The sequence below is a fragment of the Pelodiscus sinensis genome, unplaced genomic scaffold, assembly GCF_049634645.1.
Source record: "Pelodiscus sinensis isolate JC-2024 unplaced genomic scaffold, ASM4963464v1 ctg36, whole genome shotgun sequence".
Classification (NCBI taxonomy): Eukaryota; Metazoa; Chordata; order Testudines; family Trionychidae; genus Pelodiscus; species Pelodiscus sinensis.
Genome location: NW_027465931.1, coordinates 3,155,405 through 3,182,961, shown reverse-complemented (window position 1 = coordinate 3,182,961; position 27,557 = coordinate 3,155,405). Strand labels below are relative to the sequence as shown.

General features: G+C 55.3%; 1 protein-coding gene across 1 annotated transcript in view; it reads right to left on the bottom strand.

Annotated features, from left to right (window-relative positions):
• The window catches only part of LOC102450345 (autism susceptibility gene 2 protein homolog), a 437,768-nt gene that overhangs the window by 202,586 nt on the left and 207,625 nt on the right, over positions 1–27,557 (bottom strand). The window contains exon 3 of the mRNA XM_075916845.1: positions 5,350–5,707. Coding sequence (XP_075772960.1) covers positions 5,350–5,609 — 260 coding nt within the window. The 5' untranslated portion in view covers positions 5,610–5,707. The remainder of the gene's footprint in view (positions 1–5,349; positions 5,708–27,557) is intronic.

Genomic DNA, 27,557 nt, shown 5'->3' with positions numbered 1-27,557 from the left:
CGTTTCGGACCCACTGGTCATCATCCCACTGCTGCATAATGAGCCAGTCCCACCAGTCAGAATTGGTGTCCAGCCTCCAAAGTCGCCTCTCCATGAATAAGTTGTGGGGCAAGGGCAGCAGGGCTGCAGCCTGAGAGAGGGGCTCAAAGCTGGGCTCTGAATCCAGCTCTGCCGCAAACATCATGATGCTCTCCTGAGCATGCAGGAGAACTTCCAGCAGCATGGTGTGGGGCCATCGCCTGCCCAAGGGCAGCTCAGGCTCCATGGCCAAAAAAGCCAAAAAAACCCAAATACACAAGCCAAAAACCAAACCTGAAAATAAACTGCTGTGATGTCCGAGGAAGCAGGGCAACCAGAGCAAAAACTGCAGCAGCTTTGCTTTCTCTTGAGGACGTAGGCAAGCCAGAAGCACGAGCAGAGCAACAGCTGCCCAGGAGGATCCCTTGAAGCAGCAGTGCCTGGGCTTTAAGGCTGCCCCTGTGACCTTCCAGAAGCACTTCCAGGTGCCTTCTTTTGTCGACAGAGTGTCCTGCAGTCTGGACACTCTTTTTGACAAAGCTTCTGTTGACAGTTTGTTGACAGAAGCTTTGTCGACAAAAGCCTGTAGTCTAGACGTACCCCAAGACACTACCTATCCCTACCCCCACCTCCTTCCTCCATTCCTACAGCCCCATCCTTCTCTAACCCCTCCCCCTTTCCATCCCCACACTGCCCATCCCCCTCACCTCCACCATCCCCCCTTACTGCACTGCCCATCCCCACATACACCCTATCCCCCTTCCTCTCTCCCTACACACACCCTGCCCCCTCCCATGAATTCATTGAGCTGCATGCCCCTCCCCACCAGGAGCACCACCAGGCCAGGCAGCACAGCCCCGGCCACTGCAGCAGGAGCCACAGCCCACCCCCAGCCCAGCCTTTCCACACAAGCCTGTTGGGGCAGCTTTGCTCCATAGTGAGCCCAGAGCCCAGAGCAGCTGCTCCTGAGAGCTGGGGAAGTGGCTGGGGGTGCAACATAACTGCACCATCCCCAAAGGGCCGGGTGTGCAGCATGGTCAAGACCTGCTCAGCTTGCGGTGGGCCCAGGAGAGCGCGCCTGAGCCAGTGGCCTGGCCTGGGTCACCAGCACATGCTGGAGCCAGTTGCTCTGGGGGAAACCTGAAACGCAGCCCCCAAGCACTGTGGCCAGGCCAGAGATGCACAGAGCAAAGCTGTGTGGCAGATGCATGGGCGGGGCAAACTGAGGGCAAGGCCCAGAGACAGGCAGATGCTGCTCCAGTGGGCATGCAGGGACAGAGCCACCCCCCCCCCCCATTTCACAGAGCGGTCATTTGGTCAGGGCTCCTGGGGCAGGGCCACTGGGGAGGGGGAAGGCTGTGCAGCTGAGGGCAGAGGTGGGCAGCAGGACACAGTGATATGATGATGTCACACTGTCATCCCGCAGGATTTTTTTTATACATAGAGATTTGTATTGCAGTAGTACTTAAAGGCCACAAGCAGGAAGGGCCCCCACTGTGCTAGGTGCTAGACAAGCTGGTAGTAAGTGACAGTCCCATATCCTGTTCTTTATGCAGCCAAAGAAGTTATGAAATTGTGAAAATGCTATTCACTGAATTAATGTAATTCAACTGGCCAATTTGGTGATGTGTATTCTGCACCAATGAAGGGACTGCCCAGGTTCCCATTTATTTCTGTAGATTGGCTGGATGGTTGTCTGTGACCCCAAGCTCACCCCCATTTTATTTCTACTCAGTGACCATGAATCTTTGCATCTTACTTACTGGGTGAAAAACAGAGCCTTGTGCTAGCCATACAGCTATGGTGAACAGGTTACTTTGCAATATATTTTTTTGCTCTACATGGAGTCGTACTCTGAGGCAATTGTTAGCTGATGCATCCCCAGTTTGAACTGTGAGCCCTGGTAAAAGGTCAAATGGGGAGTGGAATTTATTTTTTTCCAATAGCCCTTAATCCCAGCTACTTCTGGTGAGCCAATTAAACTGTACCACCGTTATATGGACATATGTGATCATGCCATATCCAAAGATTCCCTATGGCTTTGCAACTAGAGTCCACTGGGGCTACGTCTAGACTACATTCCTCTTTTGAAAGAGGAATGTAAATGAAGGACTTCAAAATTGCAAATGAAGTGCTGATTTACAAATTTCATGCTTCATTTGCATAATGGATTCTGATTGTTTTTTCAAAAAAGGATTTTTCGAAAAAACCCCACAATCTAGACATAGTTCTTTCAAAAAAAAAAAAAAACCCCTTTCGAAAGAGCCCTAATGCCTGGGAAAAAAAAGAGGTTTACAGGTTCTTTAGAAAAAGGGTTTTTTTCCGAAAGAACTGCGTCTAGACTGCTGCGCTGTGCCAGATCAGCTGATCGTCGGCACAGCGCAGCGGCCATTTTTATTTTAATGAAGCGGGGATTATTTAAATCCCCGCTTCTTAGACTATGCCGAATAAATTATTTTACATGGCTCCGTCGACCGAGCCATGTAGTCTAGACGTAGCCCAGATGTTTTGCCCCACAGCCAAACAACCCCTGTTCATTAGGAAAGCTCTAGTCACAATCTCCTTCCTGCAGCTACCCAACACAGCTGGAAATACATGGCTCACTAGGGAGCCAGCTATGGCTCTTTTGAAGCTCGAACCCAGCCCCCCACCCCCACCCCCACCCTACCCTGCTCCCCACAGCAGCAGGAAGCCTGCGCTGGCACTACAGCAGGCCTGGGTAAAACAATCCCATCACGGACACAACAGGAAGCCCCCAGGAAGTCTCCCCTGCTTGCCCCATCCCCACACACCACACAGAAAGAAAAGCTGCTGTGGGGTCATTTGTTTTTCACAAACTGTGAGAAGGGAGAGAGAGGGGAGGGGTGTCTCATGGCTGCTCCCGCCCCCAGCACAATCCCATTGGCTGTTTCTGGCAAATGAAAGCTGCCTGTTTCAAGAACAGGCAGCATGCAAAACACCAATCCCCACTCCCTTCAGGCTCTTAGTCACCAATGCACATGACCATGCAGCCTGTTGGGGAGGGGCAGGCTCCTGAGAAATGTGCTGAGCTGCTGGCCTGGACTCTTACTAGAAAGACTCCCACCCAGATCCTGCCTCTAGCACCCCAGCCCCTCCCTACCCCACAGCCATCTGCCCCCCTACTTCTAATACCCTACCCCACAAAAAAAGACAGTTTACCTGTTCTCGTAACTGGTGTTCTTCAAGATGTGTTGTTCACATCCATTCCAATTCAGGTGTACGTACTCCGCATGCATGATTGTCAGAAACTTTTCCCCTAGGAGCTCCCGTAGGGTCAGCTGTGGATACCCCTAGAGTGGCGCCACTATACCAGTGCATATATACCACTGCCAACCCTACCCTCCCTCGGTTCCTTCTTGCCAGCTACTCCACTGTTGGGCATAGGGAACTTACAAATTGTGCACAATTTAAAGCCTGGGGCATTAGGCATGCCCTGGTGCCCTGAGGGGCTGGAGTTCTTGGGCACTTGCCCTCTATCTGTTGTCTCAAGACTCTGCTTACATTGGTGAAGATGACAATTGAAGAGCTAAGGACTAGACACTTGCCAAGGCAAGAGCTAGCTGTAGTTCCAATGTCACCACAGACAGTAAGAAGGAACCGAGGGAGAGTAGGGTTGGCAGTGGTATATATGCGCTAGTATAACGGTGCCACTCTAGGGGTCTCCACAGCTGACCCTACGGGAGCTGCTAAGGGAAAAGTTTCCGATGCTCATGCACGCAACATGCGTACACCTGATTGGAATTGATGTGAACAAGCACTCGAAGAAGAACCTAAACCCTCTGCCCCCTCCTGAGCCCATACCCCCTCCCGAGCCCATACCCCCTCCCACACACTGACCCCCAATCCCCTGCCCCAGATCACAATCCTCTCCTGCCCTAGGTCACTACCCAAACCCTGAACTGTAATCCTCTGCCCTATGTCACAACTGCACCCCAATCCTGTGCCTCAGGTCACAACTGCCTCCTTCACCCAAACACAGTGGGCCCCGACCCAAAAAAGGTTCCCCACTCCTGCCATAAATAAAGACAATGTTAAAACCTTTTGTGTTGGGCATAATGTTTTACTTTGTTTAAAAATGAAGCCTGGCCAACAAGCCTCCAGTTGGGGCTCAGCCCCCATCTGGCCACAGCGTCATAATACTGCTGCACCCCACACACACCAACCCTGAGCCCCTCATACCCCCACATCCCCAGACTCCTGCACCCTCACATCCCCAGCCCCTTGCCATAACACTCCTGCACCCCATACATACCCCAACCTTGTGCCCTGAGCCCATCATACACCTGAACCGCCTGCCCTCAGACCCTCATACCCCCACATCCCCAGTCTCCTGCACCCCCACATCCCTAGCCCTTTGACATAAGATTGACAGAAGACAGCCTGAATGGTTGCATGAAGCTGGATTTGACCAGTTATGATGTAAACTTCAAAGAACTGTGTGAATAGGGCTACATCTAGACTGCAAGCCTCTTTCGAAAGAGAGCGTCTAGACTACAACCAGTACTTTCAAAAAAGCAAGCCGCTTTTTCGAAAGAGAGCACCTAGGCAGTCTGGATGCTCTCTTTCGAAAAAGCACAGTTTGCATTACATAGCGCCTTTTTTCAAAAGAGCACTTTTGAAAAAAGGCATTCTTCCTCATAAAACGAGGTTTTCCGCAGTTGAAAAAACTGTTGCGTTCTTTCGATTTACTTTCGAAAGAACACAGCAGCAGTCTAGATGCAGGGGAAGTTTTTTCAAAAAAAGGCCACTTTTTTCGAAAAAACCCTGTAGTCTAGACACACCCAAGATGCAGCAGCAGAAGTCCCATTAAATACAATCTGTTAGTACAAGGTTTCATTGAGGCTATTATTAATCATCATGTCAATTATTAGTAATATTAAGTTGTATATTTTCAGTCATGCAAATGGGCATTCTTATACAGCTCTTTGTTGACCACTTGTTCTGAATTTTGATGTAGTTTGGCTCTTTGGTTTGAAAAGGTTGTCGATCCCTGGCCTAGAGGGATACAATGCCTCTCACAAGCAGTGTTCCCTCTAAGCTGAGGGGCAGCACAACTTCACAGGTGATTAATCAGCCCCACCCAGTCAGCCAGCTCTGTGCATGGAGCCCTGAGCCTCTGACTGGGCAGGGCTGATTAGTCACCTGGGAATATGGGCTGTCCCACAGCTTAGAGGGAACCCTGTTCACAAGTAGAGCACCTTACTCAGGAAATGAGAGTCTACAGCCTATTCTACTGAGATTTTAATATCTTTTCAATTACTGGTACCTTGGAAGTAGGGTTTGAGCTATGCAGGCACCTCTTTCCCCTACCTGATATTGAGTCCGTTGTGGGCCACCTGATGATGCACTTGGTAGTTGAGAGAAGGAGGGATATGACTCTGAGGCTGAGTCTGAAGCTCAGGTATTAGCTGAGGCTGAGACTGCGGTTGAGGCTGCAGCTGGGGTGGTGCTGGTGCTGAGATCACTGGCTCCTTCTTCAACAGGGGACTTGCATTGGCACTTGATGTGGGTGCAGAAGATGTGGCAGTCACAATGCCAGCAGCTGGCTGGGGGCTGGGGATAGGCAGCATGAAGGGCACGTCAGTGCTCAGTTCCCGGTTGCGCTCTAGTCCTGACACCTTGGGGATGGTGGCTGCTTTTGCTTCAGGTTTATCATTCAAGGTTGGACCTTACAGAAAGAGGAAGATGATAAGTGACATACTGAAACATCCCTGTTTATTTTCCAATTGTGCAGAATATTTGCCCGGTCAAAACAGTCATTTGTAGCTTGTGGGAGCATCAGCACAACATGTTCACCCGTCAGTCTGTCCAGTACATGGCACTTGTTCAAGTGTGTGTCAAGTATATAGTATACTTAGATTTTCAGAAAGCCTTTGACAAGGTCCCTCACCAAAGGCTCTTGTGTAAATTACATGGCCATGGGATAAGAGGGAAGGTCCTTTCATGGACTGAGAACTGGTTAAAAGACAGGAAACAAAGAGTAGGAATAAATGGTAAATGTTCAGAATGGAGAGGGGTAACTAGTGGTGTCCCCCAAGGGTCAGTCCTGGGACCAATCCTATTCAACTTATTCATAAATGATCTGGAGAAAGGGGTAAGCAGTGAAGTGGTAAAGTTTGCGGATGATACCAAACTGTTTAGGATAGTCAAGACAGAAGCAGACTGTGAGGGACTCCAAGAAGATCTCACCAAACTGAGTGATTGGGCAACAAAATGGCAAATGAAATTTAATGTGGATAAGTGTAAAGTAATGCACATCGGGAAAAATAACCCCAACTATACGTACAGTGTGATGGGGGCTAATTTGGCTACGACAAATCAGGAAAGATCTTGGAGTTACCTTGGACAGTTTTCTGAAAACTTCCACACAGTGTGCAGCGGCGGTCAAAAAGGCAAATAGGATGCTAGGAATTATTAGGAAAGGGATAGAAAATAAGACCCAGAATATCTTACTGCCCCTGTATAAAACTATGGTACGCCCACATCTTGAATACTGTGTACAGATGTGGTCTCCTCACCTCAAAAAAGATATTTTAGCCTTGGAAAGGGTTCAGAAAAGGGCAACTAAAATGATTAGGGGTTTGGAACAGGTCTCATATGAGGAGAGGTTAAAGCGACTGGGACTTTTCAGTTTAGAAAAGAGGAGACTGAGGGGGGATATGATAGAGGTATATAAAATCGTGAGTGGTGTGGAGAGGGCCGATAAAGAAAAGTTATTTATTAGTTCCCATAATAGAAGAATTAGAGGACACCAAAAGAAGTTAATGGGTAGCAGGTTTAAAACTAATTGTAGGGGATCCACCCCCAGGGAGGGGCTTACGTCCGCCCCCTCAGTTTCCAAAGTCGTTTGCAACTCCACGCGACTCACTTCGCTCGTGCCTCTCGGCGGTTGGGGGAAGGGGGTCCGGGCCCGCCCTCGCTCCGGACCCCAGCCCAGGGCCCTAAGGTTAGGGAAAGATCCCCCACCTAGCAGGGGGGGTCGATGCCCCTAAACTCCCCTGCTCTCAGGGTCCACGTCCCCGCCCTGGGCCACTTCTTCCCCCGAGGTTCGCTTGCCTCACCTGGGTTCACTCCCTGGTCCTGCCCAGGGTCTCCAGTATCTGCGCCCGTCCACCGGCTCTTGGGGGAAGTACGCCTCCTCGGTCTCCCCCCCACTTGCCGGCCTCCTGCGCTCCTTTGAACTGCCCGCCGGGCGCAGGCAGATGACGTCACCGCCCTCGTCGGCCTCGGGCCCCTCTCCCGGCCGACCTCCCCGTGACGTCCCTCCTCCCGCCTCCTCCCGCTGCTCATTGGCTGCGGGGCCTGCCAGTCCCGGCTCGTCCCCCGGCCGGCGCGCCGGCCCTGCCGCTCGGGTTAAGCGGGCGTCTCTCCGAGCCGCGGCGGGGTGTGAGCTTCCCCCCCGTGCTCGCGGCGTTCCGGCAGTCTCCAAGAGGGGCGGGGCTACCTCGCCACACTAATAAAAGAAAGTTCTTCTTCACACAGCGTGTAGTCAACCTATGGAACTCCTTGCCAGAGGAGGCTGTGAAGGCTAGGACTATAACAGAGTTTAAAGAGAAGCTAGATAATTTCATGGAGGTTAGGTCCATAAAAGGCTATTAGCCAGGGGATAAAATGGTGTCCCTGGCCTCTGTTTGTCAGAGGCTGGAGAGGGATGGCAGGAGACAAATTGCTTGATCATTGTCTTCGGTCCACCCTCTCTGGGGCACCTGGTGCTGGCCACTGTTGGCAGACAGGCTATTGGGCTAGATGGACCTTTGGTCTGACCCAGTACGGCCGTTCTTATGTTCTTATGTTCTTATGAGACTGGGGGCTGTTTTTTGGGGACTGAGAGCAGAACATGCAGGACTCTGCTAGCTGCAGGAGAGACTGACATGTGGACTGAGGGCCCAGGCCTACTGGCCTGAGAGATCCTTTGCTGTGTTCAAAGCTCAATAAACCCTTCTGTTTTGTGCTGGCTGATAGTTGCTCTGATCTTGTAGCCAGACAGGAAGCCCCCTGTAACATCCATTTTTGCTTGCCTGGAGCATACAGGGCACACAGAGCAGTAAGAGCCTTGAATAGAAGGCCCAGATATGCATGCTGCTGTGACCCTGAATGGCTGTAAACAGAGATACGCCAATTGTTGACCAAGAGGCTGCAGAGGAGTGCCCTTGACTGAAATCTATATTGATACGAACACACACTGTCCAGGGGGAGGAATCTCCCGCCCAGTAAAAAAAATGTCCAGTACTCACAATTTAGTTCTCTCTCTTGCAAGTGTAAATTAAGTTGAAACTTGCTTGTAAGAACTGGCGCCACAAAGACAAACCAACACAATTTGGCATCTTAGATAAGAAAGAGGATACGGGCCCCTATAGGTATAAAGATGGGTCCAGCAGCACATTTACTCTGAGTGTCAAACTATCATCTATCTGCTGGTCGGGTTAGGTGATTGGCCTCCCGAGGTTCCATGGGGACACCCACCTCGTATTCGTCTTCCCTAGGAATTGAGGGACCGGCCCTGGCTTGACCCGCTGGAGTTGAGAGGCACAGAAGGGGGTAAAAATTGTACCTGGATGTGTCCTTTGTCTTAAGTGTACACATAGACTTAGAGCTCTTTAAAGATTAAGCTGTCACTTGGTACCATTATTTCTATTTTCTATCTTTATTTTCTTTGTAACCATTTTTAAGATCTATATTTGCTAGCAGTTAAGAAATAGAGCAATAGCCATTGTAACCATATGATTTATAAGCTTCTTTAATAAACCTGTAAGGGTGTGTCTAAACTACATGGCTCCATCGATGGAGCCATGTGGATTAGGCTGATCGGCAGAGGGAAATGAAACCGCGATGTAAATAATCGCGGCTTCATTTAAATTTAAATGGCTGCCGCTCTGAGCCGACAAACAGATGATAAGCTGTTTGTCGGCTCAGCGCACTAGTCTGGACGCTCCCGCGCCGACCTGAAAGCCCTTTATCGACCTCCCCGTTACGCCTCATAGGATGAGGTTTACCGGGGAGGTCGATAAAGGGCTTTCATGTCGACAGGGGAGCGTCCAGACTGCCCTGATCTGCTGACAAACAGCTGATCAGCAGAGCGGGGCGGCCATTTAAATTTAAATGAAGCCACGATTATTTAAATCGCAGCTTCATTTCCCTTTGCCAAACAAACAAATCTACGTGGCTCCGTCGACGGAGCCATGTAGTCTAGACGTACCGTAACTGTTTAAGCTTTAACCTGACTCCTTCAGTTGCTGTAACAGAACCAAGCACAATTTAAAAGAACTTCAGCCAGTCATAAGGGACAGATATAGGAAGAGCTTGGGCGTTTGGACCGTGTCGCTTCCAGGGGACAGATCCGTAGGGGCATCTCTCAGCCTTCCCTAGGCTGCCCGCTGCGAAGGGATCCTGTATCCTAGCAGTTAAAATCTGAGATGTAATAAGCTCTTCCTATAAACTCTGGGGTGTCTGTCAGCCTGTTGGCTGCCCTCTGCGATGGGACCCCAGTCCTAGCGGTAAAGACACGGACGTTAAACTTCTCGGGGTGCCCTTCAGCCTCCTAGGCTGCCCGCTGCGACGAGACCTTGCGTCTCAGCAGTTGAAGACTTGGGTGTCACACACACACACACACTGCCCTGACCATCGGCTGACAGATCTAGGGTATGTCTACACTACCCCGCTAGTTCGAACTAGCGGGGTAATGTATGCATACCGCACTTGCTAATGAAGCCCGGGATTTGAATTTCCCGGGCTTCATTAGCATAAGCGGGGAGCCGCCATTTTTAAATCCCCGCTGCTTCGAACCCCGTGTAGCGCGGCTACACGGGGCTCGAACTAGGTAGTTCGGACTAGGGTCCTATTCCGAACTACCGTTACTCCTCGTGAAACGAGGTGTACCGGTAGTTCGGAATAGGCACCCTAGTCCGAACTACCTAGTTCGAGCCCCGTGTAGCCGCGCTACACGGGGTTCGAAGCAGCGGGGATTTAAAAATGGCGGCTCCCCGCTTATGCTAATGAAGCCCGGGAAATTCAAATCCCGGGCTTCATTAGCAAGTGCGGTATGCATACATTACCCTCCTAGTTCGAACTAGGAGGGTAGTGTAGACATACCCCTAGAGAACAGGGTGGCACTATTCCTTCTGGGGGTGGAGGCCCCAGGGGTCCAGAGGGAGTGGACCCCCCAAAGGGGCTCACAGCAGAGGCAGGAGGCTGAAGGCCATGAGAGGTGCTGTCCTGGAGGTGGAGGAGCAAACGCCCCAGGTGAGTGGGCACCCCAAGAGAGGGTTGCTGCACTGGAATGGACTCCCTGAGAAAGGGCTGTCTCACTGCCACTGGAGAGGAGTGGGCTCCCTGAGAAGGGACTGCTGCACTGGAGAGGGGGGTTCCACCCAGGAGCCGAGGGGCCAAGTGTGGGCACGACCTGTGAGCCATGACATCCTGTGCCCACTGAATCTCACCAGGGACCTAGACCTCGAAGGGTGCCCTGGATCCCCCAGCTGGAGCCACGTCCACTGCAGCCTGGTGCGAGGTGTCTGGAACGGGACTCCCCGCAGACCTGAAAGGGCGTAAGCATTTCCAAGTGCCTGTTACTCTTAGATGCATTGCGCTGCCTGTGCTTATTGGCGTATTACTTTGCAGTAGCCGTGTCCTGGAGGCCAAATTTAGGCTGCTAGGAAAGAGACTGAAATCCAGGACCTCTATGGTGGCATTCTCGGAAATGCTTCCAGTTCCACGCGCAGGGCCAGGTAGGCAGGCAGAGCTTCAGAGTCTCAATGTGTGGATGAGACGATGGTGTAGGGAAGAGGGGTTTAGATTTATTAGGAACTGGGGACACTTTTGGGAGAGGGGGAGCCTATACAGGAAGGATGGGCTCCACCTAAACCAGGGTGGAACCAGAGTGCTGGCACTAAACATTAAAAAGACCGTAGAGCAGTTTTTAAACTAAGAGATGGGGGAAAGCCGATTGGTGCGGAGGAGCACGTAAATCGGATGGAGAATTCTCTTAGAGGAGAATCCGTTGATAGAGATTCTCTAAGCTGTAGTCGGAAAGAGAGGAGGGGAGAGGGCAAACCATGGGCCAGAGCAGACAAACAACCGCATACAAAGGAATCCAATGCATCAGGGAAGGGCAGACAAATAACCAGTGGCAAATTTTTAAAGTGTTTGTACACAAATGCTAGGAGTCTGACTAATAAGATGGGTGAACTAGAGTACCTCTTATTAAAGGAGGAGATTGACATAATAGGCATCACTGAAACCTGGTGGAATGAGGAAAATCTGTGGGACACAATCATACCGGGATATAAACTATATCGAAAGGATAGAGCAGGCCGGGTGAGTGGTGGAGTGGCACTGTATGTGAAAGATAATGTAGAATCAAATGAAATAAAAATATTAAGTGAATCAACATGTTTCAGGAGTACAGCATCTTTCAAAAAGGATTTTATTTTTGATCCATGCCCTTCTAAACAGCCGTTTCTTTCGAAAAGTCCCGTTCCAAAAAAAACGCAGCTGCCATTATACAAATGAAGCATGGGAAATTTAAATGCCGGCTTCGTTTGTAATATTTGAAGTGACTAATTTACATCCCTTTTTCGAGAAAAGGGATGTAATCTAGACACAGCCCTAGTGAGATTAATAAAACCAATTATCCCTAATCAACTCTGTCTTGAAGCAAATCCATAATCCTGTTGGGCCCTGGCCCTGTGAGTTGACACACTTCTCTTCTGCAGACTAAATAAGCCCAAATCCCTCAGCCTCTCCTCATAAGTCATATGCTCCAGCCCCCTAATCATTTTGGTTGCCCTCTGCTGGACCCTCTCCAGTGCGTCCACATCCTTTCTGTAGTGGGCGGGGGGGCAGAACTGGACACAATACTCCAGATGTGGCCTCACCAGAGCCGAATAAAGGGGAATAATCACTTGTCTGGATCTGCTGGCAATGCTCCTCCTAATGCAACCTAATATTCCATTCACCTTCTTGGCTACAAGGGCACACTGTTGACTCATACCCAGCTTCTCATCCACTGTAACCCCCAGGTCCTTTTCTGCAGAACTGCTACTTAGCTGGTTGGTCCCCAGCCTGTAACAATACTTGGGATTCTTCCGTCCCAAGTGCAGGACTCTGCACTTGTCCTTGTTGAACCTCATCAGATTTCTTGTGGCCCAATCCTCCAATCTGTCCAGGTCACTCTGAACCCTATCTCTGCCCTCCAGCGTATCTACCTCTCCCCCTAGCTTAGTGTCATCCACAAACTTGCTGAGGGTGCAATCCATCCCCTCATCCAGGTCATTAAAAAATATGTTGAACAAAACCGGCCCTAGAACCGATCCTTGGGGCACTCCGCTAGACACCGACCACCAACCTGACATCAAGCTGTTAATCACTACCTGTTGGGCCCAACAGTCTAGCCAGCTTTCTATCCATCTTACAGTCCATTTATCCAACCCATACTTCTTTAACTTGCTGGCAAGAATATTATGGGAGACCATATCAAAAGCCTTGCTAAAGTCAAGGTATATCACATCCACTGACTTTCCCACGTCCACAGAGCCAGTTACCTCATCATAGAAGCTAATCAGATTGGTCAGGCACGACTTGCCCTTCGTGAATCCATGTTGACTATTCCTGATCACTTTCCCCTCTTCCAAGTGCTTCAAAATGGATTCCTTGAGTATCCCCTCCATTATATTTCTGGGGACTGAGGTAAGGCTGATTGGAAAAAGGCAAATGTAGTGCCCATCTTTAAAAAAGGGAAGAAGGACGATCCAGGGAACTACAGACCAATCATCTGGGACCTCTGCCAGTCTCCGTGAGTTTTCAGAGATAATGGCCAAAGGCTCCACAATGTCATTTGCCAACTCCCTCAGTACCCTCGGATGCATTAAATCTGGACCCATGGATTTGTGTAGTTTTAGCTTTTCTAAATAGTTCCTAACCTGTTCTTTCTCCACCGAAGGCTGTCCACCTCCTTCCCATACTGCGTTGTCTAGTGCATTAGTCTGGGAGCTGACCTTGTCCGCGAAGACAGAGGCAAAGAAAGCAGTGGGTACTTCAGCTTTTCCCACATCATCTGTCACTAGGTTACCCCCCTCATCCAGTAAGGGCCCCACACCCTCTCTGATCACCCTCTTATTGCTAACATGCCTGTAGAAACCTTTCTTGTTACCCTTGACATCCCTTGCTAGCTGCAATTCCAATTGTGCTTTCGCCTTCCTGAGAACTCCCCTGCATTCTCGAGCAATAGATTTATACTCCTCCCTAGTCATCTGTCCAAGTTTCCACTTCTTGTAAGCTTCCTTTTTGTGTTTAAGCTCCCTGGTAAGCCAATCTGGTCTCCTACCATATTTGCTTTTCTTTCTGCGCATCGGGATCGTTTGTTCCTGTGCTTTAATAAGGCTTCTTTAAAATACTGCCAGCTGTCCTGGACTCCTTTCCCCTTCATGTAAACATCCCAGGGAATCCTGTCCATCAGTTCTCATGATCACTGCTGCCCAGGTAAACACCCACCTCTACTTCCCCTACAAATTCCTCCCTGTTTGTGAGCAGCAGGTCAAGCTGCGCGCGGCCCCTGGTCGGTTCCTTCAGCACTTGTACCAGCAAGTTATCCCCAACATTCTCCAACAACTTCCTGGATTGTCTGTGTACTGCTGTATTGGTCTCCCAACACGTCAGGGTGATTGAAGTCCCCCATGAGAACCAGGGCCTGCGATCTGGAAGCTTCTCTCAGTTGTCTGAAGAAAGCCTTGTCTACCTCATCCACCTGATCTGGTCTATAGCAGACACCAACCACAACATCATCCCTGTTGCTTCCACGGCTAAACTTAACCCAAAGGCTCTCAACAGGCTTTTCTCCCTCTAAATACTGGAGCTCCGAGCAATCATACTGGTCTCTTACATACAGTGCAACTCCTCCTCCTTTTCTCCCCCGCCTGTTCTTCCTGAACAGTTTATACCCTTCCATGACAGTGCTCTAGTCGTGTGAGTCATCCCACCAAGTCTCCGTTATTCCAATCAAATTGTAGTTCTTTGACTGGGCCAGGGCTTCTAATTCTTCCTGTTTGTTTCCCAGGCTTCTTGCATTCGTGTACAAACACCTTAGATAACCTGTTGATTGCCCTACCTTCTCCATTCAAATCAGGGGTCCTCCTGTGTTGCTCCTTCCTCCTTGTGATTCTTCCCGGTATCCCACTTCTCCGCTTATCTCAGGGCTTAGGTCACCATCCCCCATCCCCCCCCCCCCCGCTAGTTTAAAGCCCTCCTCACCAGGTTTGCAAGCCTGCCCGCGAAGATGCTCTTCCCTGTCTTCATTAGGTGGATCCCATCTCTTCCTAGCAACCCTTGTGCCCAGAACAGAGTCCCATGGTCAAAGAAACCAGCACCAGTTTCCTGGGGAGTGGGGGGGAGGGGGGGGCGGGAAGCCCCGAGTCTCCCCACTGGCTCCAACATACATGGAACAAGCGGAGCAAAAAATGGCTCTGTGTGCACTGCCATTTTCTTTCCCCTGGTGCACACTTCCAGCAGGCTTCCCCTGAGAATCCTTCCTGGTGAATAGGAGCAGCGGGAGGCTGGGTTACACGTGGCATAAAAGCAAGTAATTGGCCTTCTCAACCCTCATGCCCAGACCCCACACCCCAACCCCCCTCACTCACCCCCCACCAGACAGCCTGCCCCCAGCCTGCTCCTCCCCCTCTCCCCGGCCAGACACCCTACTTCCAGCCTGCTCCTGCACCTTGCCTACCACCAAGACCTTGCACCCTCACCCCCTCCTGTACTCCAACTCCTGCCTATATCCTGAAACCCCATCCCTGTCCCCTTCACTGGCAGCCCTGTCCCGCACACTGAAACCCTCATTTTTGGCCCCAGCCCAGAGCCTACAGGGGCCCACAAAATCCACTAAACCCTGGAACCCCAGAAGAGTAAATCTGGCCTGAGGCCTTGAACCTCAGTCCTCCCTGCCCCTCCCCCCACCATGGGGCTAGAGCACCAGGAGCATGAGATGTTTCATTTGGAGGCCACATACGTGAGGGTTGGGGTTTTTTTGGAGGGCTTTTTGGGGGGGGGGGGGGGGGGGCTTCCCACTTGTGCGGTCCCCGACTGATTTTTGTGTGGGTCAATGGCCCCCAACCCAAAAAAGGTTCCCCACACCTGCTATAAATAAAGACAACGTTGAAACCTTTTGTGTTGGGCATAATGTTTTACTTTGTTTAAAAATGAAGCCTGGCCAACAAGCCTCCAGCCTCCATCTGGCTGCAGCGTCATAACACTCCAGCACCCCCCATACAGCAATCCCGAGCCCATCAAACACCTGAAACCCATACCACCACATGCCCAAACTCATGCATTCCTGCACCCCCAGATCCCTAGTCCCCTGCTATAACACTCCTGCAGCCCCACACAACCAACCTTGTGCCCTGAGTCCATCGTACATGCAAATCCCCTGCCCTGAGCCCCTCATAGATGGCAACCCAGTCTCCTGCACCCCCACATCCCCAGTCTCCTGCACCCCCACATCCCCAGCCCCTTGCCATAAGATTGACAGAAGACAGCCTGAATGGTTGCATGAAGCTGGATTTGACCAGTTATGATGTAAACTTCAAAGAACTGTGCAAAAAGATGCAGCAGCAGAAGTCCCATTAAATCAGTGGTCTCCCAACGTTTTTACACCCAAGATCACTTTTTAAATGTGAAGACAAGCCAGGATCTACCCCATCCCTTCCCCAAGACCCCACCCCTTCCTTGAGGTCCCACCCTCTCCAAACCTTTCTGTGGACTACCTGTTGCTAATGGACACTCACCATTAATTACATAATTGTACTGGAGCCATTTTGCTAGTGCTGCAGCTGGGGAGTAGGGTTTAATTTAAATTAGGAAACAGATTAAGTGCTTTAACTTTCTCATGTTAGTTGATAGAACTTCATTTTAAATAAAGTAAAACATTGTGTCCAGCACAAAAGGTTTTAGTGTTTTCTTTATTGATGGCAGGGGTGGGGAGCCATTTTTGGGTCGGGGGACACTGTGACGTAGTGGGGGTGCTGTTACTTTCAGTCTTCACTGTACTGGGCTGTGTGTGTACACTGACCTCAGTTCCGCCCGCCCGCCCGCTTCCCCCCCCCCCCCCCCCCCCCCCCCCCGCCTTTGCAGAACTCTCTGCATGTGGGGAGAGAGGCTGAGCATGACTCAGTCCAGATGTGTATTGGGCCCAGACATGGGAGATAACTCCTAGCCAGGAAGGGACAAAGGACATGTGGGGCTGCACCAGGCTGGGGGGTAGGGCCTGTGAGAAAGGTCAGTCTCTGTGGGCTAGGATGAGTGAGGCATCTGGGAGCAGGAAAAGGGGGCGAAGGGCCCAAGAGCCCCTTTCCCCCCAAGAGGAATAATGCTGCCTATTCTCGGGGCCTGTGCTAACATTGGTCCTAATCCACGCTGTGTCTCTGTGACCTAATAAACCTTCTATTCTACCTGCTGGCTGAGAGTCACATCTGGCTGTGGATGGGGGTGCAGGGTCGGGGACCCCTGAAATGCCGTGACAGCCATTGACCCACAGAAAAATCAGTTGGGGATCACACAACTGAGAAGCAAAAGAACTCCTCCCAAAACCCCAACCCTCACTGATGTGGCCCCCAAGTGAGACACCTCACGCCTCTGCGCTCCAGCTCGTCGCGGTGAGGGGAAGGGAAGGAAAGACTGAGGTTCATGGCTTCCCTAGGCCAGATTTACTTTTCTGGGGTTCCGGAATTAGTGTTTTTCATGGACCCGCTTAGGCTCTGGGGTGGGGACAAAAATGGAGGGGTTCAGTGCGTGTGACGGGGCTGCCAGCAAGTGGAATAGGCATGGGGCACAGGATCTGAGTGGCAGGTGGGGTGCAGGGGCTCGAAGGGAGCAGGGGCTCGAAGGGAGCTGGGCAGCAGGAGAAGGTGTGGGGTGAGGTGGGTGTATGACTGGGAGTATGGGGGCGGGAAGGGGTTGGGGCAGTATAGCTGCCCCGAGAGCTCCTCACGGACCAAGGGACTAACTTTACATCCCAATTGCTCCGACAGGTGTGTGCCATACTGGGGATATGTAAGTTACAAACGTCAGTATACCATCCCCAAACTGACGGGTTAGTGGAACGCTTTAATCGAACTCTAAAGGGGATGCTAAGGCGATTTCCTCCAGCAGAGTTGCAACAGTGGGACCTGCTACTGCCTCCACTGCTGCTTGCGGTCCGGGAGGTGCCCCAAGCATCGACCCACTTTTCCCCATTCGAACTTCTATATGGATATCGTCCCTGTGCAATCCTGGATCTCGTGAGGGAAACGTGGGAGCAGACCCCTTCGACCTCACAGGGCCTCCTGCAGTATGTGTTTCAGCTCCAGGAGCGACTAAGGCAAGCCAGCACCCTGGCGCAGGAAAATCTACAAGCGGCCCAGGCAGCCCAAGAGCTGAACTACAACCGACAAGCCCAGGAAAGAAGTTTTAAACCGGGGGATCGGGTACTTCTACTGCTCCCATCAGAGGAATCAAAATTTCTAGCTCGCTGGAAAGGGCCCTATGAAATCACCCGCCAGGTTGGGCCAGTAAACTATGAAATTTATCAGCCTGACCGGAAAAAGAAAACCCAAGTATTTCACGTAAACTTCCTGAAGCACTGGCAAGAACGGGAAGCCTTGATGATTACCCCTTACCCGTCAGAACCTGCTTTAGGGCCGGAAAACCCCGAACTAGCAGAGGAAAGGGAACCACAGCTGGGAGACACCCTCTCTGCGACCCAGGTGAAACAAGTGCGCCGTCTCATAAGTGCGTTCCAGAAGACCTTTACAACCCGACCCGGACGTACCGGGGTGATAACGCATAGCATTCGGACCCCTCCAGGCCAAGTTGTACGAGAAGGTACTCGTCCTCTCCCTCGCCGGATGTGGGAGGTAGTCGAGAAGGACGTACAGTCTATGCTGCAACTGGGGGTGATAGAGCGCTCCAAGAGCGAGTGGCGTAGCCCAATTGTACTCGTACCAAAGCCGGACGGCAGTGTCCGCTTTTGCATTGATTTTAGACGGGTAAACGCCATCTCAAAATTTGATGCCTACCCCATGCCCCGAACGAATGAACTGCTAGACTGCCTAGGGACTGCCAAATTTATATCCACCCTGGATCTTACAAAGGGATATTGGCAGATCCCCTTGGATCCCGACTCAAGAGAGAAAACTGCTTTTTCAACCCCCTCAGGACTGTTCCAATTTACGAAAATGCCCTTCGGACTTCATGGGGCACCTGCAACCTTTCAGAGAATGATGGACCGCTTGCTAGCCCCCCATACGATGTATGCAGCCGCCTACCTAGATGATGTGGTAATTTATAGCCAAGACTGGGAGGAACATCTTTTGCGGGTAGCAGCCATAATGCGGACCCTTCGAGATGCAGGCCTGACTGCCAATCCAACAAAATGTAAAATTGGATGGCAGGAAACAACTTACCTGGGGTACCAACTGGGAAGGGGCCTAGTCCGGCCTCTAGTAGGGAAGGTGGAGGCGATTCAAAACTACCCAACACCCACCACAAAGAAAAAAGTAAGGCAGTTCTTGGGATTGGCAGGGTACTATCGCCGCTTCGTGCCGCAGTTCGCGACCCTAGCGGCACCCCTCACAGCGCTCCTCGAGAAAGACCGACCCCAAAGGGTCACGTGGATGGCTGAATGCGAAGCCGCATTTCAGGACCTAAAAGCTGCACTTTGTAGGGAGCCTGTTCTGTTTAGCCCCGACTTCTCCCGACCATTTATTGTCCAGACAGACGCATCGGACTGCGGACTGGGAGCGGTATTGTCCCAGGAAATTGAGGGAGAAGAACACCCAGTGCTGTATATCAGCCGAAAATTGTTTCTTGGGGAGCGCAGTTATGCAGTAATCGAAAAGGAGGCCCTGGCGATAAAATGGGCCATCAAGGCACTGCCGTACTACCTCCTTGGAGACTCTTTTATTCTTTTTACAGATCATGCACCCCTACAATGGTTCCACCGAATGCAGGACACCAACAGCCGTATCATGAGATGGTACCTGTCCCTCCAACCGTATGTATTTACAGTAAAACACCGAGCGGGGAGGGACAATGCAAATGCAGATGCCCTGTCCCGCATAGGGGAAGAGGAAAAGCCCAGTCCCGGAAGCCGGGAACTGAACTTAAGGGGGGAGGAGTGTAGTGGGGTCTATTTGAAGACACGGGAGAGTGGGCGGGCAAAGCCCGCCCACTTTCTAAAAGCCCCTCCCCAGCCTTGCGGGAGGGACGACTGGACCCGTGGTTCAATTAATTACTTGGGACAAATAATGACAAAAGGGGCAAGGAGTGCGGGCTAAAGGTTTATAACTAGGGAACCGGATGGGGACACCGAGCAGAGAACCCCGGACAGCGCCCACTGCTCCTCAAAGCTATCGATGGAGCCAGTGGACGCCACCCAGAGGAACTCTGCCCAGATACGTGACACGAGGGAAGAACGGAAATAGCCCCCACAGTCGCAGAGAACCCCCTCGTCCAATATCCTCCTCCTGGTGTTATAGATGACAGCTTTTGCTAAGGCCAGGAGTAGGTTGACGAGGAGGTCTCGCGACTTTGTGGGGCCACGGATTGGGTGTGCGTAAATAAAACGGTGAGGGGAGAAGTGCAGCCAGAACCTCAATAAGAGGTTCTGGAGGAGCCGGAATAGGGGCTGCAACCTGGCGCATTCGACATATGCGTGTGCCAGGTTTTCCCTCACGCCACAAAAGGGGCAGGCTTCCGGGATGGCGGTTAACCGCGCCAAGTAAACGCCCGTGCTCACAGCTCCATGACGGAGCCGCCAACTGATGTCCCCAATGGGCCGCGGGATTAGATCGGAATAGACGCTGGCCCATCGGGGTTCCCCACTCCCTATGGGTCTTAGGTAGTCCCACCACTTGGTATCGGGGCAGGACACGAGGGTGGGGAAATGCAGGGTGTGGAGCACAAGCGTGTACAGATGTTGTCTTGGCACGGCTTGAAAACAGACCGGCTGCAGATTTTGCAGCCGGCTGGGGGTCCAAGGATGGGGAGGCCGGGGGGGCCCGCGGAACAGGGGCCCGATAATAAGGGGCGGAGGTTTTGCAGGAAGGGGGGGGGATGGGGCGTACCCTCTCGCAGGGACCGCTGCAGCAAGTCGAGAGCGGGCCGCGGCAAAGCCGCCTTCACCTCCTAGAGTAGGCACAGGGAAGTTCGGGGGGTGGAGAGCCCCATGCGCCGAGCGAGCGCTCGGGGGTCCACCCAGTCCCCCCCGTCATAGTCCAGGAGGTCTCTGACCATGGTGGTTTCTGCCAGGATCAGCCTCCGGCGCACAGAGGGAGACTCCGCCACCTGCACGCACAAGGCTGGATTGTGGAGCAGGGGCTCCGCGAGGAGGTCTGCTCCCTCAGAGGCCACAACGGACCTGGTCGCCGAGAACAGCTTCCAGGTCTGGAGGAGGTCCTGGCAGAATTCCGGCAGCTCTGAGAGGTCTCATGGAAGACCCCTCGGGTGAATAAAAAAGAGCTGCCGGTAGTATCGGAGCCCTCGGAGGCGGCGGAGGAAAGCGCGTGCCAAGGTGCCCCATGCCGGACTAGCTACACTAAAAAGGAGTCTCTGCAGGGCCTGGAGGCGGAAGGTTCGGACCTGCCTGCGCATGCAGACCAGGCCCTGGCCCCCCTCCTCCAGGGGGAGAAACAGGACCCCTACAGAGACCCAGTGCAGTCCTGGCCAAAGGAACTCCAAAGCTGCCCTCTGGAGCTTGGCCAGGACCTCCGGGGCCGGGCGCAGGGTGTTGAGCCGGTGCCAGAGCATGGACAAGACCAGCTGATTTAACACCAGTGCCCTCCTGTGAAGGGAGAGGCACCGGAGCAGTCCCGTCCATCTCCGCAGCCGCTCACCCACCCTGGCCTGCAAACCCTGCCAGTTTTCCGGCGGAGAAGGATGCGTGGTGGATAAATAGACGCCCAGATAGAGCAGCGGACCCACGCTCCACCTGATGGCCTGAAGCGCAGGTGGGAGGGAGCCGGCCCGCCACCCGTCCCCGACCACCAGGCCAGAGCTCTTGACCCAGTTGACCCGGGCGGAGGAGGCTGCCGAGTAGACGGCTTGGCAAGCCTCCACCCGCGCCAGGTCGCCCGGGTCCTGGACCACGAGGAGCACGTCATCGGCGTACGCCGACAGGACCAGCCGCAGCTCCGGCTCCCGAAGCACCAAACCCGTCAACCTCCTACGGAGGAGACAGAGGAAGGGCTCAGTCGCCAGAGCGTACAGCTGGCCCGACAGCGGACACCCCTGACGTACCCCCAGCCCGAAGCTGACCGGCTCGGTCAGGGTCCAGTTGAGCCTGACCAAACACTCCGCGAGGGCGTACAGCACCCGGAGAAAACCCACAAAACGGGGCCTGAAGCCGAAGGCCTGCAGGGTGCCCAGGAGATACCCATGGTCCATCCTGTCGAACGCCTTCTCCTGGTCCAGGGACAGGATGGTGAACGACAAGCCATCCCTACACCCGAGGTCTAGGAGATCCCGGACCAAATACAAGTTATCAAAGTTACTGCGGCCCGGGACGGTGTAGGTCTGGTCGGGATGGATCACGTCCGCCAGCACGGACCGCAGTCGCAGCGAGATGGCTTTTGCTACGACCTTGTAGTCCGTGCTGAGGAGCGAGACGGGACGCCACTTCCGTAGGTCACGGAGGTCCCCCTTCTTCGGCAGTAAGGCGAGCACCGCTCACCTGCACGACAGAGGGAGGACCCCGCTTTCCAAGGACTCGGCCCAGACGGTGACGAGGTCTGGGCCGAGGACGTCCCAGAACACGCGGTAGAACTCCACGGTCAGCCCGTCCATGCCCGGGGTTTTATTGTTGGGCATGAGACGGAGGGCTTCCGAGAACTCGGCCAGAGTGAGAGGCAGCTCCAGCCGGTCTCGGTCGTCTGCACTGACTGTCGGGAGCTCGGTCCAGAGCGCCCTGCAGGCGTCGGCTTCGGTCGGATCCGGGGAGAACAAACTGGCGTAGAAGGCCCTGGCCCTTCCGTGCATCTCCGCCGGATCCGTGAGGGGGGTGCCGTCCTCTGCCAGGAGGCAGGTGACGTGCTTTTTAGCCCCCCTCCTTTTCTCCAGGGTATAGAAGAAGCGGGAGCCGCGATCCATCTCCCGAAGGAGATGGATGCAAGATCGAACAAAAGCGCCCGGGGCCCTGTGATCTTCCAGGGCCCGGAGCTCCTCCCGCTTCTCCCGGTATGCCTCGCGGAGGGGTGGATCCTCGGGGGCGGACGCCAGGCGCCTCTCAAGCTTCAACACCTCCCGTTCCAACTGCTCTATCGCCGCATCCCTCCGCCGGCTGGCGCCCCGGGAGTAGTCACGGCAGAAGAGCCGGGCGCGCACCTTCCCCATGTCCCACCATCGCCGCGCCGAGGGAAAGGCGGGCCGCTGCCCCCGCCAGGCCTGCCAGAACTCCCGGAAGGATGCCACGAAGCCCACGTCCTTCAGCAAGCTATTGTTAAAGTGCCAATAGGCTGGCCCCAGCCTTTCCGAAGTCAGAGAGGCTTTCACGGCCACCAGATGGTGGTCCGTGAACGGGGCCGGCCGGACGCTGGAGGAGTGGGCTCGTGCCAGATGGAATCGCGAAAGGTAGATGCGATCCAACCGGGAGTGGCTCGACCGCTTGTTCCCCACCCGGACGTTAGTGAAGGTGGTACTGTCGTCCGGGTGGTGGTCCTGCCAGACGTCCACCAGGGAGTGATGTTCCACGATCTCCCTGAGGACATCTGCCGCGGCCTGGCAGTTCACGAGTCCTACACAGTTCCGGTCATCGAGGGTGGTGTTAAAGTCCCCGCCCAGGACCAGGCACTTGCGAGGATCCAGAGTGCCGAGGAAGGTGGCCGCCTGCCGAAAAAAGGTGACCTGGTCCGGGCCCGCGTTCGGGGCGTAGACGTTGACCAGGTTCAACGTATGCCCCTCCACGCGGGCCCGGACGTGCAGCAGGCGGCCTGGGACAACCTCGGCGGTCCCCAGCACCTCGGGCCGTAGGGCAGGGGAGAACAGGGTGGCCACCCCGGCCGAGCGAGCGCCGAGGTGGCTAAAGTGCACCCCGTCTCCCCACTCCAGCCGCCAGCCAGCCTCGACAGCTGGAGTCGTGTGGGTCTCCTGCAGGAAAACCGCCGAGTACCCCCCCTCCCGGAGGAAGGAGAGCACCCGGCTCCTGCGGAGACCTGCCCTACAGCCCCGGGCGCTCAGCGTCGCGATGGTTGTATACTGCATTGAGAGGGCTGGGGTGGATCCTCGCGGGCAGGTGAATCGGCGGCCTCCCGCAGGCCCTGCAGCAGACCGCTCTCCGACCCAAAGGTCAGGAGAACGTCTCGAAACCTGCGGGTCCGGCGGTAGGCCGCGCCGTCCTGCCTATTGGTCCCTCTCCCCTCCTGCAACAGGGCTCTAGTGGCCTGGAGGATGGGATGGAAGTCCCCCCAGCGCTGGAGAGCGACCTGCACCTTTCCTTTCGCCCCGCGGTTATCCGTGAGGAATTGGCACAGCTCGCTCCTCAGCGCCAAGGGGGAGCCAGGGTTCTCCTCCGTCCGGGCCCCCGGGTGGAGCTCACGGGCCACGGAGACGGGCAGACAGGGATCCGATCCCCGATGCGGCACTGACACCGCTGGCGCCACGCCGCCCGCCCCCGACCCCGGCAAGGGAGGGGGTGGCGGAGGGAACAAGGCAGCCCCTAACGGGTTTGGGACCGGGTATACAAATACCACCCCACGAGAGCCGCTCGCAGCTAGCGGGAACGAGACAGCCCTCACGGGGGTGGCACTAGCAGACATTTCGGGGGGCAGTGGGGACGGGTCAGGTAACACGACGGGGACCGGCACGGGAGGAGGACGGGGGGACGGCAGCGGGGGGGGGTCTCCACAGTCAAGGCGGGAGAAGGGGTGGGCTCTAGGCCAGACGGTGGGTCGGGGTTAGGGAGTGGGGGGGAGGGGGCAGGGGTAGGGTAGGGCTCGGGGCTGGAGATGGATTCGTAAAGGGCGGAAGCGGGGGTGGGGGGAGGATCGGTACATGGGAGCAGATAAGAATACCGGGTGGGATCTGGAGGGGCGTCCCCCGTGGCCATCCCATCAGGCTGCAGCGCCTCCCGAATGGGGACCTGGGAATCGAGAACGGGGGGGTGGGCGTGCCGATGCCGGGCTCAGGTGGAAGAACAGGTGTTGGTGCCTCGGCATCAGCCAGAGTGGTGTCTTGTGTGGGGCCCCCAGCAGGAAAGGGGGATGACTGCCCCGCCTCGGTTGCTGGAGAGGGGGCACCCCCAGCCCCGGGACCCGGCCGCTCGGCGCCAGCCATCGCCCCTGAGGGCTCGGCGGCATCAGCCGCCGACTAGTTGCTGGGAGGGAGGGAACCAAAGAGGGCAGGATAGAGGCAGGGGAACCGAGAGGCCAGCAGCCACTCCTCCCTGCAAGGCTGGAGGCGGAGGAGGAGGGCGCTGGCAGGGCAGACAGGGGGCAAGGTAACGGTACAGGGCGGGGGCCAGCTCCTCCGGCTGCACTGGGATACGAGGGGGGGGGGCTATGGGGCTGTTGGAAAGTGAAGTGAACAGGGGGACTAACTAAAAGGGGAGGGGTGGGACACAAGCGCTCGGGGCAGGGGGACAGGACAGATCGGGCAGTGCTCAAGGACTGACAGGAGGCTGGGGGCGGGAAGGACGAAATGGAAGTGGAACAGCAGCTGGGTGGGGCGGGGCACACACACTTGGGCTAGCTGGGGCAGGGGCGTGGCAGATAACTTTGGGAACAGGTGTGTTGGGTAAGTGATTGGGGAGGGAGGGGGAAAACAACCTAGGCTAGCAGGGGAGGGGCAGGCAGTGGGGAAGGACACAAGCTGCTGGGGTACAGTGGGTGACCAGGGGTGAGGGTGGCCCCCCAGCCAAATGTAGCTGAAGGAGGGGGGTCAAATCCAAGGAGGTGGGGAGGGAGCACACCCACGAGCACTGTGTGGGGCTCGACCTCACCCACTGCTGCAGCAGAGTCCCAGATGGAGGGTGGGGCAGCGATCCCCGCAAGGGGGAGAAGAGACAATCCAGGTGGTGAGGGGCGGTGGAGGGGGTGTTGGGGGTGGTGGCAGCGGGGGGGGGGGCAGCTGGACTAGGGGGAGGGCTCTGAGCCTCTCCCCCAGCCCCCCTTTCAACAGTTCAGTTCACCACCACCCCTGGAGCAGATGAAAAACTGACACTGGGCTTGGATGGCTGGGTGCACCGTAGGTCCAAAGCCATGGCGTTGGTTAAGATGGTGACAGCTGGTGGGCCCCCAACAGAGAAGGAGGGCAATTGCTCCACCCAAGATGCAGGGGGTGCCCACAGGCCCGGGACCGGCTGCTTGGTGCCAGCTGTTGCCCCTAGGGGCTTGGCGGCCGGGCCAAAGGGTGCCCCAAGGATGAGAGAGCAGAGGCGGCTGCCTGGGGCATGGGGGAGGGAGGAGGAGAGGGCATCGCAAGTGAGTCACCACCCAGATCGAGGACCGTTGGCAAAGGGTCGTCCTCCCCCTGGGCAAGCAGGGTCAGACCCAGGGCCTCGATCTCCTCAAAGATGGAGCTGAAGTCCATCCCCACGGCCCCAGACTCCTCCCCGCTGGCCACCGAAGCAACAATTGCCTCAGTGATAGTGTTGGGTGGCACAGATGGTAGAGGTGCCAGGAGAGCTCCATCTGAGGCCTCCTCGGGGATGGACTCCGCAAGGGGGGCAGGGGCGTCCCCCTCCACTACCATGGCATCCTTGGCTAGTGCCCCCTGCTGATGTTCGTCGGGGGAGATTTCAGCAGCAGTGGCCCTTCTCAGTATTTTGCGGGGGGCCTTCCCACCCACATTGTCGGAGGCGGGAGATTGGGTCCTGCGCTTCTCCTGAGCGAGTGTCCAGTCCTCCAAGGTGGAGGTGGCGGGCTGGTCAGCAGGGGCAGAGCCAGGGGGCACAGATGATGCTCGGGGGGGGGGGGGCAGTATCTAGGAGACAAGGGAGGAACAACAGGGGGCAGGGAAACCTCCCCCTGGGGTGAGTCTTCTCCCTCGCCCGGCAGCGACTGCGCCACCCTCTCCTCTGTGGACCCTGCCAGATCAGGTTGCGCAAAGGCAGGTCTCGCCTGCTCTCTAGGGCATGCTGGGGAGGGATGCCCCCGGTGCCCTAGTGGAGCTGTTGGCAGGAAGAGGAGGGGCAGCCATGGAGGCCCAACTGCCAGGGGGGCCGGCGGTGTTGGGACCAGAACCCTACTGGGCCCCGGAGATGCCAGACACCTCCTTGGACGGGGACGGGGGCAGTCCCTCCAGAAATGTCCCGTCACCCAGCAGAGGAAGCACCGGGTCTCCCCCAAGGAGTAATGGACCCGGTAAAGGGCCCCCTGGTAGGGCACCAGGAAGGACCCCTCGAGCGCCACTCCATCATGTGCCACCTGTGGAATGACAGAACGTGATGGAGGGCGGAGTCCTTGCAGCACAACAGGAGAAGGCAGATGGTCAAAATGGGTTTCCCCAGGGTGGAGAGGGCAGGCAGCAGGGCAGCACTAGGGAGGAAGGGTGGGACAGAGGTCAGGACCACCTGTACATCTAGGTCTTCCAGTGGCTTGAGGGGCACGTGCACGCCCCCCACCACCAGGCCCCTCTTTATCGCCTCCTGGGCGGCGGCCTCCGAGGCAAGGAAGAACACCGCCTTGCTGTATATTTTGGAGGCCGCCACCACAGCTGAGGACCCCACCACCCTCGCCATCGCCCGCACGCACGTTTCCACGTGGGGCGAGGTGGGGACCAGGAGGTAGACGATTCTGTGTTTTCTGGTCTGTATGGGGAAGGGGCCTCGGCCACCAAGAATGGAACTGGAGGCGGCGGTTGGGGCAGAGGATGAAGCGGCATGTCGGGGGGCAGCGGTGGCTACCTGGGCATACGCTCTGGGGGCTGTAGGTGGAACGCCCCCAGAGCTCGGGAGTGGGGGTGGGGAACGGCAGGCGAAGGAGGGGTTGCAGCAGGTGTCAGGGCCGTGGCGGGCAGTGCAGCCTTGGCTGTGGGGGTTTTGGCTTTCCGGGCCAGGCCTTTGCCCTTCTTCTTCCCTGGTCCCTTTTTATCAGCCGAGGTGGAGGCTCCTCCAGAGTTGGGGGAGTGTCGACCATGGCCGTGGCAGAGTCCAGACTGGGGGTCGGGGGGGTCAGCCGTGGGGATCTTTGGGGCTGTTGGCAATGGGGGGGCTTTGGGGTCAGCAGGGGTGGGGGAAGGGGCAGGGACCACCTCCATCATGGGGGGAGGGGTTGGAGGAGGCACAGATAGCGAGGGAGAGGGTAAAGGTCAACCGCTCCCCCTACCAAGCAGCAGTCGGGGAGGAGGGCGTCAATGGAAGGGAAGGGTAGGAGGGGAAGGGAGGTGGGCTAACCACTCCTCCCCACTGAAAGAGAGGCCAGGGAGGAAGGCAATGAGTGGTGGGGGGGGCAACTGAGGGGAAGGGGGGCACAGGAACCACTCCTCCCTGCTTGGCTGGATGCAGAGGAGGAGGGCGCTAGAGAGAAGGACAGGGACATGAAGGGGTGGTGTGCGTGACT